The sequence below is a fragment of the Lupinus angustifolius genome, chromosome LG01 (genome assembly GCF_001865875.1).
Source record: "Lupinus angustifolius cultivar Tanjil chromosome LG01, LupAngTanjil_v1.0, whole genome shotgun sequence".
Classification (NCBI taxonomy): domain Eukaryota; kingdom Viridiplantae; phylum Streptophyta; class Magnoliopsida; order Fabales; family Fabaceae; genus Lupinus; species Lupinus angustifolius.
The window spans coordinates 1,857,511-1,871,277 of NC_032009.1; the positions used below are offsets into that span (position 1 = coordinate 1,857,511).

Sequence of the window (13,767 nt, forward strand, 5' to 3'; positions counted from 1 at the left end):
ATGGTGAGGGAAAAGGATTTGGGTTAAAGTCAAGCTAATAAACCATCTTAGTCTTTGAATTTTTTGATATCTTGTTCAAGCAAGGTAAGACAATTGTAGGCAACAAATCCATTTTTACAATATTTTGTATATATTCATATATTAGCCTATGATTTAAAATAAATAACTCGTTTAGTCAAATGATTCTCTAAATTAGGAGCTAACTAGTTTGTCTATACAAGTGATGCACGGAAATTATTAAATGTATTAAACATTCAACTTATACTTCCGAAAATAATTATTCATTTGCTGTTTGAGACCAACTTCCTTCTAGTTTTGAATTGGGCTAGAAACCACATATCCCGAATGTCATCCCAATCTAATAAAAATATTATTTTTTGTTTTTTAAATTTTTATTTTATTCATACAACAATATATAATTATTAAATGAGACACAGTTGGAGATATATGATTCATGCCTTATAAATTGACCTGCCAAACCTTTCTCAATAAACCAAAGTAAGTGGATTTGTGAAATTGATTTTGATTGAACTATGCTTGGATACTCAATTGATAAGAAGATTGTCAAAACAATAATGTTATTTAGATTTTAATTGCTACATCTACTTCTTACTCATATTTATTACATAAGATAATAATTCAATACATATTGAATTAACTACTGTACATATTGGTGCCTAATCAATGGTAGGTATTTTGATGTTGAGCCTCCTGAGCCATATCGAATGAAGAATCATATGAATGACATCAAATTCTTTAGCTGGCCGATTCAACACAAAATGTCTTTGCACTTTCATGACCCCCTTCTGCAATTTCAAGTACTTTTCATGTGGTACATTTTTCAATATTGTCTTAATTTCAGATATCTTCTCTGATGGAATATATAATGAAAACTTGCTCCAATCAAGAACATCACTGAAAGGCAAATAATAGTGATCAGAAATAATTACAGGAACACACCCTTTAGTGATAGCTTCCACAAGTCTAGGACTTGCAACTTCGTATCCACTTGGACACAAACAAAACATGCTTTTTTCCATTAGGGCATCATAGTCAACACCTTTTGGAAGATACTCATGCACTTTAATTTCTTCATCTTTGTCTTTCCAGTGCTGAAGCAATATCTCTCTAATTATACCATGAGACCCTCCAGCAAAGAATGCAAGTTGAGTGCGTTTATTAAGATTTTTGAGTGGTGCCCTTAACTTAAAATGCTTCAAGTGCACTTCAGGGATTGAGATATCCTTCTCAGGATTAAACTCTTCAGATGTGTTAGCATTGCATAATGCTCTTATCATATTCTTGAAAAGCACTTTGCCTGACTCATGTCTTGAAACATCTGGTGCCTGCAACAAACAATATACTCTTAGCTTGCATGATCAAAAATAAATTAATAAGTTTAAGAGCGATTGGTTTACAAACTACATATGTCATATTTCAGTAAGATTTATAAGAAAAACGATAGGATAATATATCATTACTCTTATTCGAATAATATCGAGGAGTATGGTGGAAAATTGTTACCCAATCATGGCAAGAAGCTAGGAAATGGTCTGCACCAATGGACCTATTCCAGTATGGGTATCTGTTGGCTATGATATTTGTATAATCAACAATGACTCTCATAAGTTCATCACGAGAATATGTGGTTAGAGGATTATATAAATAATGCACAATGTGGGCCACACTTATGGGTATCATGAATGCATGGGCCTCATCTGGATGGTGGGCTGAGAATAAACCATTCTCAATTTCACTCATCACATGTCCTTCAATACTGTATATTGAAACCATGGGCCCATCATGTACTAATGGTGGTTCACCTTCTTTATAAGTCCAAACCTTGAATCTTTTCAGCATTTCAATGTGACTCCTGAACAATAACAAAGTATCTTTTATCAACAATGAAAAAGAATGGTAATGGCTTATGGTGAATTAAGAAATCAAAAATAAATATTTAAATATTAAGTCATGAAAGGATGAGTTATGCCTTCTTTGTAGATTTAAAGGACAAATTCCTTTTACTATATACACATTTTCCTTTTGTATTCAAGAGAAATAATTTTGAAAGATGAAGAAGTACATTGGAATTTCATTTAATCATTTTCAACATTTTATTTCCTGGACTAAAAAGACAAAGCTGATGTACAAAAAGTGTTCAATGATAATCAACATAATCATAATTAATAATGTGTCTGACATTTATACATTGTAGATGTAAATACTTATATACATGAGTACACTATCTACTATTTATTTGTCTCATTTTTATTTAATAGTTAATGATAATAATTAAATATAAATGATGGATAATAGTCATGATACAATAACAATTTGAAAAAATTCTAACAAATTTATATATACATTTTTTTTCTCCATAATAATATATATTCTCTATCTCCTACTGATTTAGTATTAAGTTTTTTAGAATAGAAAAACGTGTGGCTACTACTAATATATTTAAGGTCATAGCCTGATTTAGTATTAAGTTAACAACAACCTTAGAACTAAGATATATATCAATCAAATATATAGTGCCTTGTTGGCAAAGATTGGGATGAAAAATATTGGCAAAGATCAACCTCACTCTTCTCATTTCAGAATCCATTTTTTTTATCAAATTAAACGAGCTAAATATAAGATTACTTATCCTTCTTTTTTTTCTTTTTCTTTTGCCCCCTTTTATGAACACATTTTGTTACTTAGTATATCTTCCCTTGTCTGTTTTCAACTTCAGATTATTAAGCACCAAAACAATTCCATCGTTGAAAGATTAAAAAGAAAAAAAAATATAGCATAAAATAAATGCAGGAACATTAACATGTTGCACTAAAAGTCCTTAATTTTTTATTGCGTACCTCATATTATAAGAGAAATTGATAGAATGAAATTTCAATCAAAATCACTCCATGATACCATATACAGCACAAACAGAATTTTCTAATTCTTCCGTCCCATTCCATCTATGTTGATAAAAATGCTTTGTTCCAATTAAAGATAAAATAATAAATAAAATATATTTTTTAAAAGTAAAAGATACTATATCCATGATCGACAAATTAGTAAAAAATCACTAAATTATTAGGAAAGAAAATATTTGATTCATTAATAAGGGAGAAGAATAATGATAAAAATCTGTGTAATATGCATTTGTGATAATAAGTAAATTATTATATAATTTTCATTTATTTAGATGTCATTTTCTTCATAAAATTTTCCCTTTTTCATTATATGATATCAAATCATGGAAAGAAATATTCTTTTAATCCATAATACCAAATATAATATTGAGATATTCTTGATACCACAAAAAAATAATATCAAATACAACACATTCAAGATAAATAAATGATTCAATTGAGTTGTTTTTGAGTGATTCTGAATATGCAAATTCTGTATGCTACAATCTCATAAATCAGTGATACAAAATTAATACTCAAAGATATTTTGTACTAAATTTAAATTTAATTAATCTGATTTTAAAATAAAATCCATAAAAATAAAAAAAAGTTGATAGTGAAATAGTAATTGATACTTACTGATGAAAAGCATAAGAGTTTTTGTAAACGTTTCCTTTGGGGACATAAATCTCTTTTTTGTCTGATGTGAAGTTCCTCATTTGTATTGCTTTTCTAATAGCAGCCCTTGCTTCAGCCAAATCTGCTTCTATTCTCGCTATACTACTATTCCTCTTCTGCTATACATAACATAATATAATATGTAAACACCAACCACAATCCTAAAACCAATGAAACACAGTATACCATATAATTCAATGAAAACAAATGGGTACCTCAATCAAATATATATAAGTTACATGGTATATTATTATTATTATAAGATTTTCTTTATGATAAATATGGGTATATGGTTTGAGTTACATAGTAAAGCATGCAATTATATATATATATATGAAAAAGAAAACTCACTTTGATGTTGTTAGAAGTAGCAGCAAGGGATGATAGTTGACGTTTCAATGTTAGAAAATGTGGAGATGCTGTGTTGTTTGGAAACATGAGATTTTCTTTTACAGATGAGAGGTTTAAGGTAGACAAACGCATATGATGTATGTTGTTTTGATTATATGTACAAAAAACTATGATGAGAAGGAAGAGCAATGGTATAAACCATAATGAATTCATTATCATAGTTTTGTCACTTTTCTCAGTTTGGTGATAGATGGTGTAATCTATTTGTTATATTATGAAGTAGTAGAAACTAGGATAAGGGTAAAAGGATGAGAATAGAGAGAGAGAATGGAATGAAAAAGATTGATGAAAAAAAGTTAATGGAAGAAGTTGGCCAAAACCACAGACTTACTTTTCATAGGGTTGGTTTACAATTTGGTCAAGAATCAATTATATGATTATTGAATGGGGAGATATTTGGAGTAATCACTCTCCAATACACAATCTAATATTTGTTGTGATACAAAATGTGAAATATTTTACATAATGTTTTTTTTTACGTGTGATATTTTACATGATGTTAATAATGGAATGTTTAGGTAAATAAGTAATGGGTTGAATAACTTTGAAGGTGGATACTGTAGGTAAGTAAGTATGTGAAAGTCATTAATTAGTAGGGTGGGAACAGTTGTCAATTGTGATTCATCATGAATCATAACTTTACACATTTGGATGATTAAACATGTGAAAAGAAAAGGAAAAATGAAATTTTTGCTAGTTTATATTTAATTATTTGAGGAGGTGTAATCACAGCACAATCAAATTGGCCAATGTGGCAAATATGATTATTTATATAGGAGAAAAATGGAAATCATTACAAATTTGGAAATTCTTTAATTTTAAGTAAAAGTTATATTGACAAATAATATTTTTAATTATTTTCAATATCATTTTTATATTATATTTTTGTCAAGTCACAAATATTCTTCATAAAAGTCAATTATTTTGGAGACATGAAATCCATTGTATACTAAGTGGAAGTCTCCAAGTGAGATTTTATTTCAAATAAAAAAGTGATACTCTATCATATTTTAAATGAACAAGGATTCTCTCCATATTAATGGAGAGACAATTACGTATTTTTACTTGTGTTTTTTATGACATAATTGTTATTTTATTATATGGAGAAGGATAATCAACGAGTGTTGGTTCAAGTGGTATATGTTTGATTCCTCTTAAGTAAAGTCTCGGGTTCGAATATTCTGGATGAAAAAAATACTCGCTGAGAGAGTTAGCCCTACCACATACCTGTAGATGTTCGCGGCTCGGACATGATTGATTCCAATGCAATGATACATGTGAGAAACAAAAAAATATGGAGAAGGATAAAAATGTTTTACCATATCATTTTTTCTCTTATATTTATAGTATTTACCTCTCATATCCCAACTCATTTTAAATATAGTTTAAATGGAGGACTTTTCCAACGTGTCAAACCAAAATAGAAAATATAGTAAATAAATTCCCTTAGTCAACGAAATAAGAAAAAATCTCTCAAATATAGTTATATTTAAATTTTAAATTATTACTATGTTTGCTATAATGTTATAAAAAAAATAGCTCATTATATTTAAAAATAAATTATCTCCTCCAACCACTAAAATTACGACACATGTTCTATTTAATCATTGTTTAAAGACTTAAAAAAATAGTACAAATGTCATGGCTGAAGGGGAAACTTATCTCCTGATATGAGAATATATTTTATTTTTTAAAAAATCAATCTTTACTTCTATAACAAAAGTTATGTAAGAAAATTATTCATTAGGGTTGGTCACAAACTCATGCTAAATTGGAAATAATGTCAACACTAAAGAACAAATTGATTTCTCTATTGGCTACTACATCCTATTTTAGTCAAACAATATAAGTATCTATCTTTACAAGGATAACACTAATTTAACGCATTGACACATTATTGACTATAATAGTGACACTACTTTTCTGATCAATAGTAATGTTCATCCAATTAAATTATATGATTTAGCGTGAGTCAGCTGACGCAAAATTTAGTATGAGTTAATAGGTAGCGGCTATAAACTTTGCTCTTAGGAAACAATAAGATGGTTCATAATTTTCTTTAACAATCTAAAAAAGTCAACTTCAATATTCGATTAGAAGATTCACGCTATAAGACTTATGTGATCCTATAATTGTTAAAATGTTTGAATTTTTTGTTTTCCAATAAATTCGATTCAATTTTTTTAAGACATTATTTAAATTAAAGATCTCATCTTGAAATGGAGATTCATCTTGTTGAGATAAAAAGTGTACTAGAAGAGGATTGAGAGATGTCATGACCCAATTTCTTGGTGTGGAATTGGGGTAGATATCTGCTGTCCCAAAACAGTGTGTCACTTTATGTGTTACTGCTTGTGATTGGTCAGAAAAATAATTAATTATTAAAATTTTAATTTAAATATATATTTTCAACTAATCACAAACAATGGTATATGAAATGACATATTTTATGATACAACAGATGTGCTCCTGAACTTGGGAAGATGAGAAATATTGTTTTCCTACTCATCTAAAAATGAAGTCCTAACTATGTTTTTTGTTTTTACCCATTCTCTAAAAGCATAGGTCTATGGACTAGATTTTTGAAGCCCGATAGTCTGTTAGAGACCGACTACGGTATTAACACATATCCGATCCACTTATTCGAAGATGATATCCTCATTAATTTTATGGCTCCTAACCTAAAATTAGTTATTTAATTCTTTAATTGTTTCTTTACAAAGGGACAAAAAAATATGTTTTTTTGTGACTCACAATAATTTTGTCATGTTTATATGTGTCCTTCTATCCAAAAATTTAATCAAGATTTTGGAATTCTTTAATATAAAAATATTTGTTTGATTGATTTTATTTTAAAAACAAGGATATGACAAATGAAATGACTCTCACAGCAGATTGTCCTTCCGCATCTGAGAAATAAAAAAGTAGTATTAATAATTAATAATCACTATAAATTACCAACTCGAGTTAGAAATGAACAACATATTATTGATTGTTGTCATTTTTTCAAACCTTAATATGGTTCATTATATAAATATTTCATATTTATTACTATAACATGAGAAAATGGTGAAAGAAAAGAAGTAACATATGTGGAAAGCCACCTTCCATAAAAATAGAAGAAGTGCTATTAATAACTCTTATTGGCATTTTCACTCAAAAATGAAAATTAGATATGACCCTCATTGCTATTGTCATTTTATAATTAATTAAGGTAACTTGACATTAAAAAATTTATTTTTATTAGCTTTGATGTGATTAATTATTAAAAGGATGGGTTATTCATTTTTCAATAATTAAATGATTCACTATAATTATTCATTTAATAAAAATATAATTATTAAATATTCATTTAATAAAAGGTTCATAATTATTTATTCGTTAAATAAATTATATTTTTAGCAGTTATTCATTTAATATAAAAAACTTATCAATCACAAAAAATATTTTATTTTATAATTCATTGTTAAAATAATTCTTATATTGCTTACGAATGACAGAATAAAAATTATAAGAAAATAACTAGCATTCATCGTGAACTGTCTCTTACTTTTAACAGATGAAATAAATAATTATTATCATGTCTCACTGAAAGGGAAATGAATATGCAACCTTAGTTGTTAATGCTTATTGTTTTCCTAACCTCCTAAAGATTACATGTTTGAACCTTTATTTTCATTATTTAAATATTAAAAAATATATGTTATTATATATATATATATATATGTTTATGAAAGAAATGAACAAAATAGTATAAAAACAAAATAAGTTAAAATATGAAAAATATGAAACTTGAGGAGCAATGATATATTGATATGCAATGCTTACTTGTGCCAGACACAAAAAAACAACTATAGCATACGTTAGAGAGTACATCTGTTTTCACATAATTTGTGTTACTTCATGTGTTATATGCAAAAAATATGGGTACATATCTGGTCACACTTATTGTGTCACTCAATGTACCATGAACATGTGATTGGTCAGAAAAAATATATTTAAGTTAAAATTTAATTATTAAATATTTTTCTGACCAATCATAAGCTCATGGTACATGGAGTGACACAATAAAGTGACACAATCATAATTAAATTTTAATTTAAATATATTTTTTCTGACCAATCATAATACTATAACACATAAAGTGACACAATCTCTAATGAAACAAGTGTAGCGGTTGTATAGGCACGAAACCATGTGCGAGGAAATATATATTTTTACACACACAAATAGATATGTAAAAAACACTATTATATAACTTTGGAATACTTGGACAACCTAAGGGTATGCATACTACAGAATTGAACCTTCTTCTTATTTGTGTCAACTGCAATACTTTATAACATTAAACTTCTAAAAAACTATCAACTATATTGTACTGCATTGGTGAACCTTCATTTAATCTTATTTCGTTCCCATAATTTATATCATATTTTATATTTTACAATCAATATAGTTAATGTCATGAAGAAATAATATATGCACCAATAAGTAAAAAGCTACTACTATATAGATTAAGGTAGTATTATGGTACATCACTTGAATCTAAGATGTTTATAACTTTATATAAGATAATTACAAAGATGTGAGGGCATGAAGATTCAAAGGTAGAAGTAGAAATATAAGGATCATGAATTTTCAGCCATAAGCTTGAAGTTTAGCCTTCTAAGCCATAGAGAGTGAAGTATCATATGCATCATATCAAATGGTTTCATTGGTCTATTGATCACAAAATGCCTCCGAACTCTTAACACATTCATATGCAATCTCAAATACTTATTCCTTGAAACCCTTTTTAATATTCTCTTAATATATGGTATTTTCTCCACTGGAATATTCATTGAAAATTGACTCCAATTCAGCACATCACTAAAAGGTAAAGAGTAATTATCACATATAATCACAGGTACACAACCAGCATGAATAGCTTCCACCACTCTAGGACTTGCAACTTCATGTCCACTTGGGCACAAACAAAACATGCTTTGTCCCATTAATTTTGTGTAGTCTTGGTCCTTAGGAAGGTACTCATGTACTTGAACTTCATTATCTTTGTCTTTCCAATGTTGTAGTAGTATTTGTCTTATGTCACCATGGACCCCACCAACAAAAAATGCTAACATAGTATGGTGGTTTGGGTGAAGGCCTAGGTTTGGTAGGCCTAACTTTCCTTTGGGTAAGTTCACTTCAGGAATGGACACATCTCTATTGGGTTGGAATCCTTCTGAGGTGTTGGCATTGGAAAGTGCCCTTATGAAGTTCTTGAAAATTTCAGGATTGCCATGTGAAACTGTTGGACCCTGAATCAACCAGTAAAACATTGTCCTAGTGAGTCTCATTATTAAAGAAACATTGCTAATCACAGTAAGTTTGAAATACCCTTTTCAGTAAATAAATCTAAAGTATAACATAAATGGATAATTGAGTAGAAGCAGATTGAAATTATTAGTCCTGAATGATCAAGCAATGCATTTGTTCTGTTTTTTATTATATATATATATATATATGCATAGATCAAAATAATGAAAGAGAATGCATGGTTGATTCCTAGAATCCTAGTATAGTGGACAAAGATCACTTGTCATCTTTCCTATCTCAATTTCCTTTCGGTCCAATAAAAAAATTCTAAAAAAAAATATAAATTAAAATTTTTATATTACTTAGAGGAAGTTGATCGATTAAGAATACGAGAACATAATTATTTTGAGAAACAAAATTCTAACATAGTAAATGGGGTAGCTATTTTATCTTAATCTTTTTATAAATAAAAAGCAGGTTTTTGATATGCCATCTTTTTAGAAAATGTAAATCTTTTACTCAGGGTCCTAAATAAAGTGTTGTTATTATTTGGCCTCCACAATGAAATTTTTTTAGTTGTGACTTCCTGAACATATTTGCACAGAAAATAAAGTAACATTAGTTATAATCAAATGATACAAATTGTATAAATCAAAAGTGATGTGTAAGTAAGAAAGTGTATAAACTTACCCAATCATGACATGAAAGCAAAAAATGGTCTGCACCATTGCTTCTATTCCAATAAGGATACTTAGCTGCAATGGTACTAACATAATCCTCTACCAACCACTGAAGTCTTTCAGGTTCTTAGTCATATTGTGACCTTCTAGGCTTGTAAACATAGTGAACTACATTAGCTACACTAAGGGGAAGGAAAAATATATGTGCCTCTTCAGGATTCCTAGCTTTTAAGGGGTTCTTATCATTGTCCATTTCATCCATAAATTGGCCTTCAATTGCATATATATCATTTACTGGCCCATAATGCATTAAGGGTTGTTCTCCTTCTTTGTATACCCACACCTTGAATCCCTTCAACATCTCTATATGGCTCCTGTTTCCATGTGTTAATTTATATTATCAAAAAATGTTGATATCAATGGTTATTACAATTTACATGCACTGTGAAAAAATTGTTGAAAAGTGAAAGAATTTAGGTGCAAATATGATAAAAGTGCTTAAGAATGATTAAAACGTAACTGGAGAAAAGCATGTGGATTCCAATAAATGGAACCTTTAGGGATAAAAATGTGTCTCTGTGTTGAAATATAGTTCTTTGACAAGATTGCTTCATGAATTGAGGCTCTTGCTTTTGCTAAACTTTCTTATGATATATCCTTTAAATTATACACATTTCTTCTAATTAGTTATGGTTGTTTCTATATATCTTTCACGTGTGATGTAACTTTTCAAATAAAAGAATGTCAAGTATATTAAACACCAATGTAGAAAATACAGTGAAGTTACCCTTAATGAATAGGAGTATAAAATCTATAGTCCTTTAATTTTAAGGCTTCTCACCTTGGTGGTATTGCTTTTATGCTATTATTAATGTAGCTTTCATTTGATGTGGTAAAATTGGATATAATCTCACGTGGCTGCAATATTAATGGTGATGGTTTTACACCAGAAAGAACCACATGAGAAAAAAAATGGACTTTATGATTTTGTTCCTTGGACGGAGAGAAGAATATGAAGGCAATGACAAAGAAAAACAAGGAAAATAACATAACAGAAGTGGGGCATCTGAAACATTCCATGTCTGAATTCAGATCTTGAATGAGCCTTGTGTCTTCATTTATGATTCCAACCATATATCACTATGAGTAGTAAAAAATAATGTCCCCACTTTTTGGTGCAGAAAATGAGGACTTAACAAACTATATAATGGTCAAAAGCCATGTATAACTGAAAACAAGTTAGTCTAAGTTCATCATTCTTTTATGCCACTTTTTTTATATATTGACACTTTCATCCCTTAGTGTAGGCAATGATAATAGTTCCCTTAATTCCCCTTGCTCTTAGCATTATTTTCATTATGTGAAGTTTCAACTACATGTAGTTTTTACTTTGTAGGGGAAGTTGTATCAATATAAATGTCATATGCAGAACATTATAAATTGAAGTAAAGTTTTATTATTCACAAAGATGTACTTTTTATTTTTTATAAATGTAGAGTCCAAAATATAATTCAAAACTGGACCAAAAATACATTAGGTTAAACATATAAAACTCAAACCCATCATAGGTGTTATTTTTGGCAAACTTGTGCATGTCTTCAACAATAAAACCACTTCACCTAAGCACAAAAAATTTAGTGTAGCTTCCTCAACCATAAGTGAAGTTAGTAATGGGAAAAATGAGTTTATTTACAACCCTTTTATTGTAAATCTGTTAGCATGAAATTTAGCCTTCTGAGCCAGATTGAGTGAAGTATCATATGCATCACATCAAATGGCTTTGCTGGCCTATTTATTACAAAATGCCTTCTAACTCTCTTCACATTCAAATACAACTCCATGTACTTATTCTTTGAAACATTATGTAAATTGGTCTTAATTTCTGGTATTTTATCAACCACAATTTGTATAGAGAATTGGCTCCAATTAAGTACATCACTGAAGGGCAAAGAGTAATTGTCAGAAATTATCACAGGTACACACCCTGCATAAATTGCTTCCACTACCCTAGGACTAGCCACTTCATGTCCACTAGGGCATAAGCAGAACTTGCTTAGGCTCATTAATTTTGTATAGTCTTGACCCTTTGGAAGGTATTCATGAACTTGAACCTCTTTATCCTTATCTTTCCAATGCTTGAGCAATTTTTTTCTGATGTTACCATGGGCTCCACCAGCAAAGAAAGCCAATATTGTTCGGTCGTTTGGATGTTGAGCCATATTTGGTGGACCAAGCTTTCCTACAGGCAAATAAATTTCAGGGATGGAAACATCTCTGTTGGGTTGGAATCCTTCTGAGGTGTTGGCATTGCAGAGTACCCTTATGAAGTACTTGAATAGTTCAGGATTGGCATATGAAATTCTTGGACCCTGCATCATCAAGTAAAGCATTTGTCCTTGTGATTTGAGTTTACTAAGAAAAATGCAGATTGACTATAAGTACATTTTAGATTTTGCCAAGGTTTAAGATTTGCTGTCATTAACCATCAATCCATCATCACGGTCACAACATTGCGCCGTAGTGGTCTCTTGCAACTGCATTGAGGCCGCAATTACGGACCCCAAAAAAAAGGATTTCACAATGCATATGAATATGTGATGTGTCCTTGTGACTATATATGTACATTTTGATTTTGCTAAGTCACTTTGGTGTGAGGTGATATGCACAAAGCAATATTGCACGAAGAATATCGCCACTAACATCATTGAAACATGAATCTAAAACCAAAAGAAAATAGTTAGAAATATATGAGGGTATTGAACCTACCCAATCATGACATGAAAGTAGAAAATGGTCAGCACCTCTGCTTCTGTTCCAATAAGGATACTTATTTGCAACAACAGTAATATAATCCTGCACCAAATGCTGCAGGCGTTCCGGATCATAGTCATATCTGGACCTTCTAGGCTTATAAACATAGTGAATGACCTTAGCCACACTGAAGGGGACTAAGAAAACATGAGCCTTTTCAGGATGGCTAGCCTTGAAGGGGCTCTTGTTACTAATGTCGATTTCGTCAATGAATTGGCCTTCGATGGCATATTTGTTGTTTACAGGTCCATCATGCACCAATGGTTGTTCCCCCTCCTTGTATACCCACACCTTGAATCTCTTCATCATCTCCATGTGACTCCTGTTGTTTCAGCATTGTCAAATACAACCATTTTAGCTTAATTAACTCGGCGAATCGCCCCTCCCCTCTCAAGCTGAAATAGTCCTATACTTCATCTTTTTGTTCAGCTTTTTGAAGGGAAAAGAATTTGTGTATTAGCAAGTGGTAACTAAACTGTATGGGATGTATTTTGACATTTACATATTTGTAAGTTTCATGCAAGTTATTCTAAAATAACTGTCCTGAAAATGGTTATACATCTGAAAGTTACAATAGAAATTATTATAAATGATATATAATCTATAAGATAGACTATCAAAATGTGATTTTTAAGACCTTTAAGGTTATTTGATGACATAAAACTTAGCATTTATGCATTACACACTGGGAAAACTATAGAATAGTGACACTTGTGAACAAAGGAGTACAACAAATTCAGAAATTAAGAATATTTTAAAAGCTTAACTGGTGAAATGTGTGTGGATTCCAGTAAATGGAGCCTTTTGGGACAAAACTGTTTTTCATGTTGGTAGTGTAGTTTCTGGTCCTAACTACTTCATGGATCAAGGCTCGTGCATGTGCTAAGCCTGCTTCAATCTTCTCAAAACTAGTAGTCATATTCTTCATTCCATGACCAAACTGAAAATATGAAAGGACAAAAGGACATATATTTATATATATATATATA

The 13,767-nt window shown here is 29.9% G+C and overlaps 2 protein-coding genes and 1 pseudogene across 2 annotated transcripts in view; all 3 read right to left on the reverse strand.

The window, feature by feature from the left end:
• LOC109345864 (probable glycosyltransferase At5g20260) lies at positions 668–4,188 on the reverse strand. The gene is made up of 4 exons (XM_019585113.1): positions 3,930–4,188; positions 3,540–3,694; positions 1,525–1,873; positions 668–1,346 (listed from the first exon to the last, which is right to left on the reverse strand). The coding sequence occupies exons 1-4, from the start codon at positions 4,146–4,148 to the stop codon at positions 678–680; spliced, it is 1,392 nt and encodes a 463-aa protein (XP_019440658.1). The 5' UTR covers positions 4,149–4,188; the 3' UTR covers positions 668–677.
• LOC109355953 lies at positions 8,618–11,164 on the reverse strand (annotated as a pseudogene).
• LOC109345871 (probable glycosyltransferase At3g42180) overlaps positions 11,506–13,767 on the reverse strand; it is a 2,795-nt gene continuing 533 nt past the window's right edge. Inside the window, exons 2-4 of the mRNA XM_019585125.1 lie at positions 13,546–13,718; positions 12,734–13,100; positions 11,506–12,336 (exon numbers count right to left, since the gene is read on the reverse strand). Coding sequence (XP_019440670.1) covers positions 11,668–12,336; positions 12,734–13,100; positions 13,546–13,718 — 1,209 coding nt within the window. The 3' untranslated portion in view covers positions 11,506–11,667. The remainder of the gene's footprint in view (positions 12,337–12,733; positions 13,101–13,545; positions 13,719–13,767) is intronic.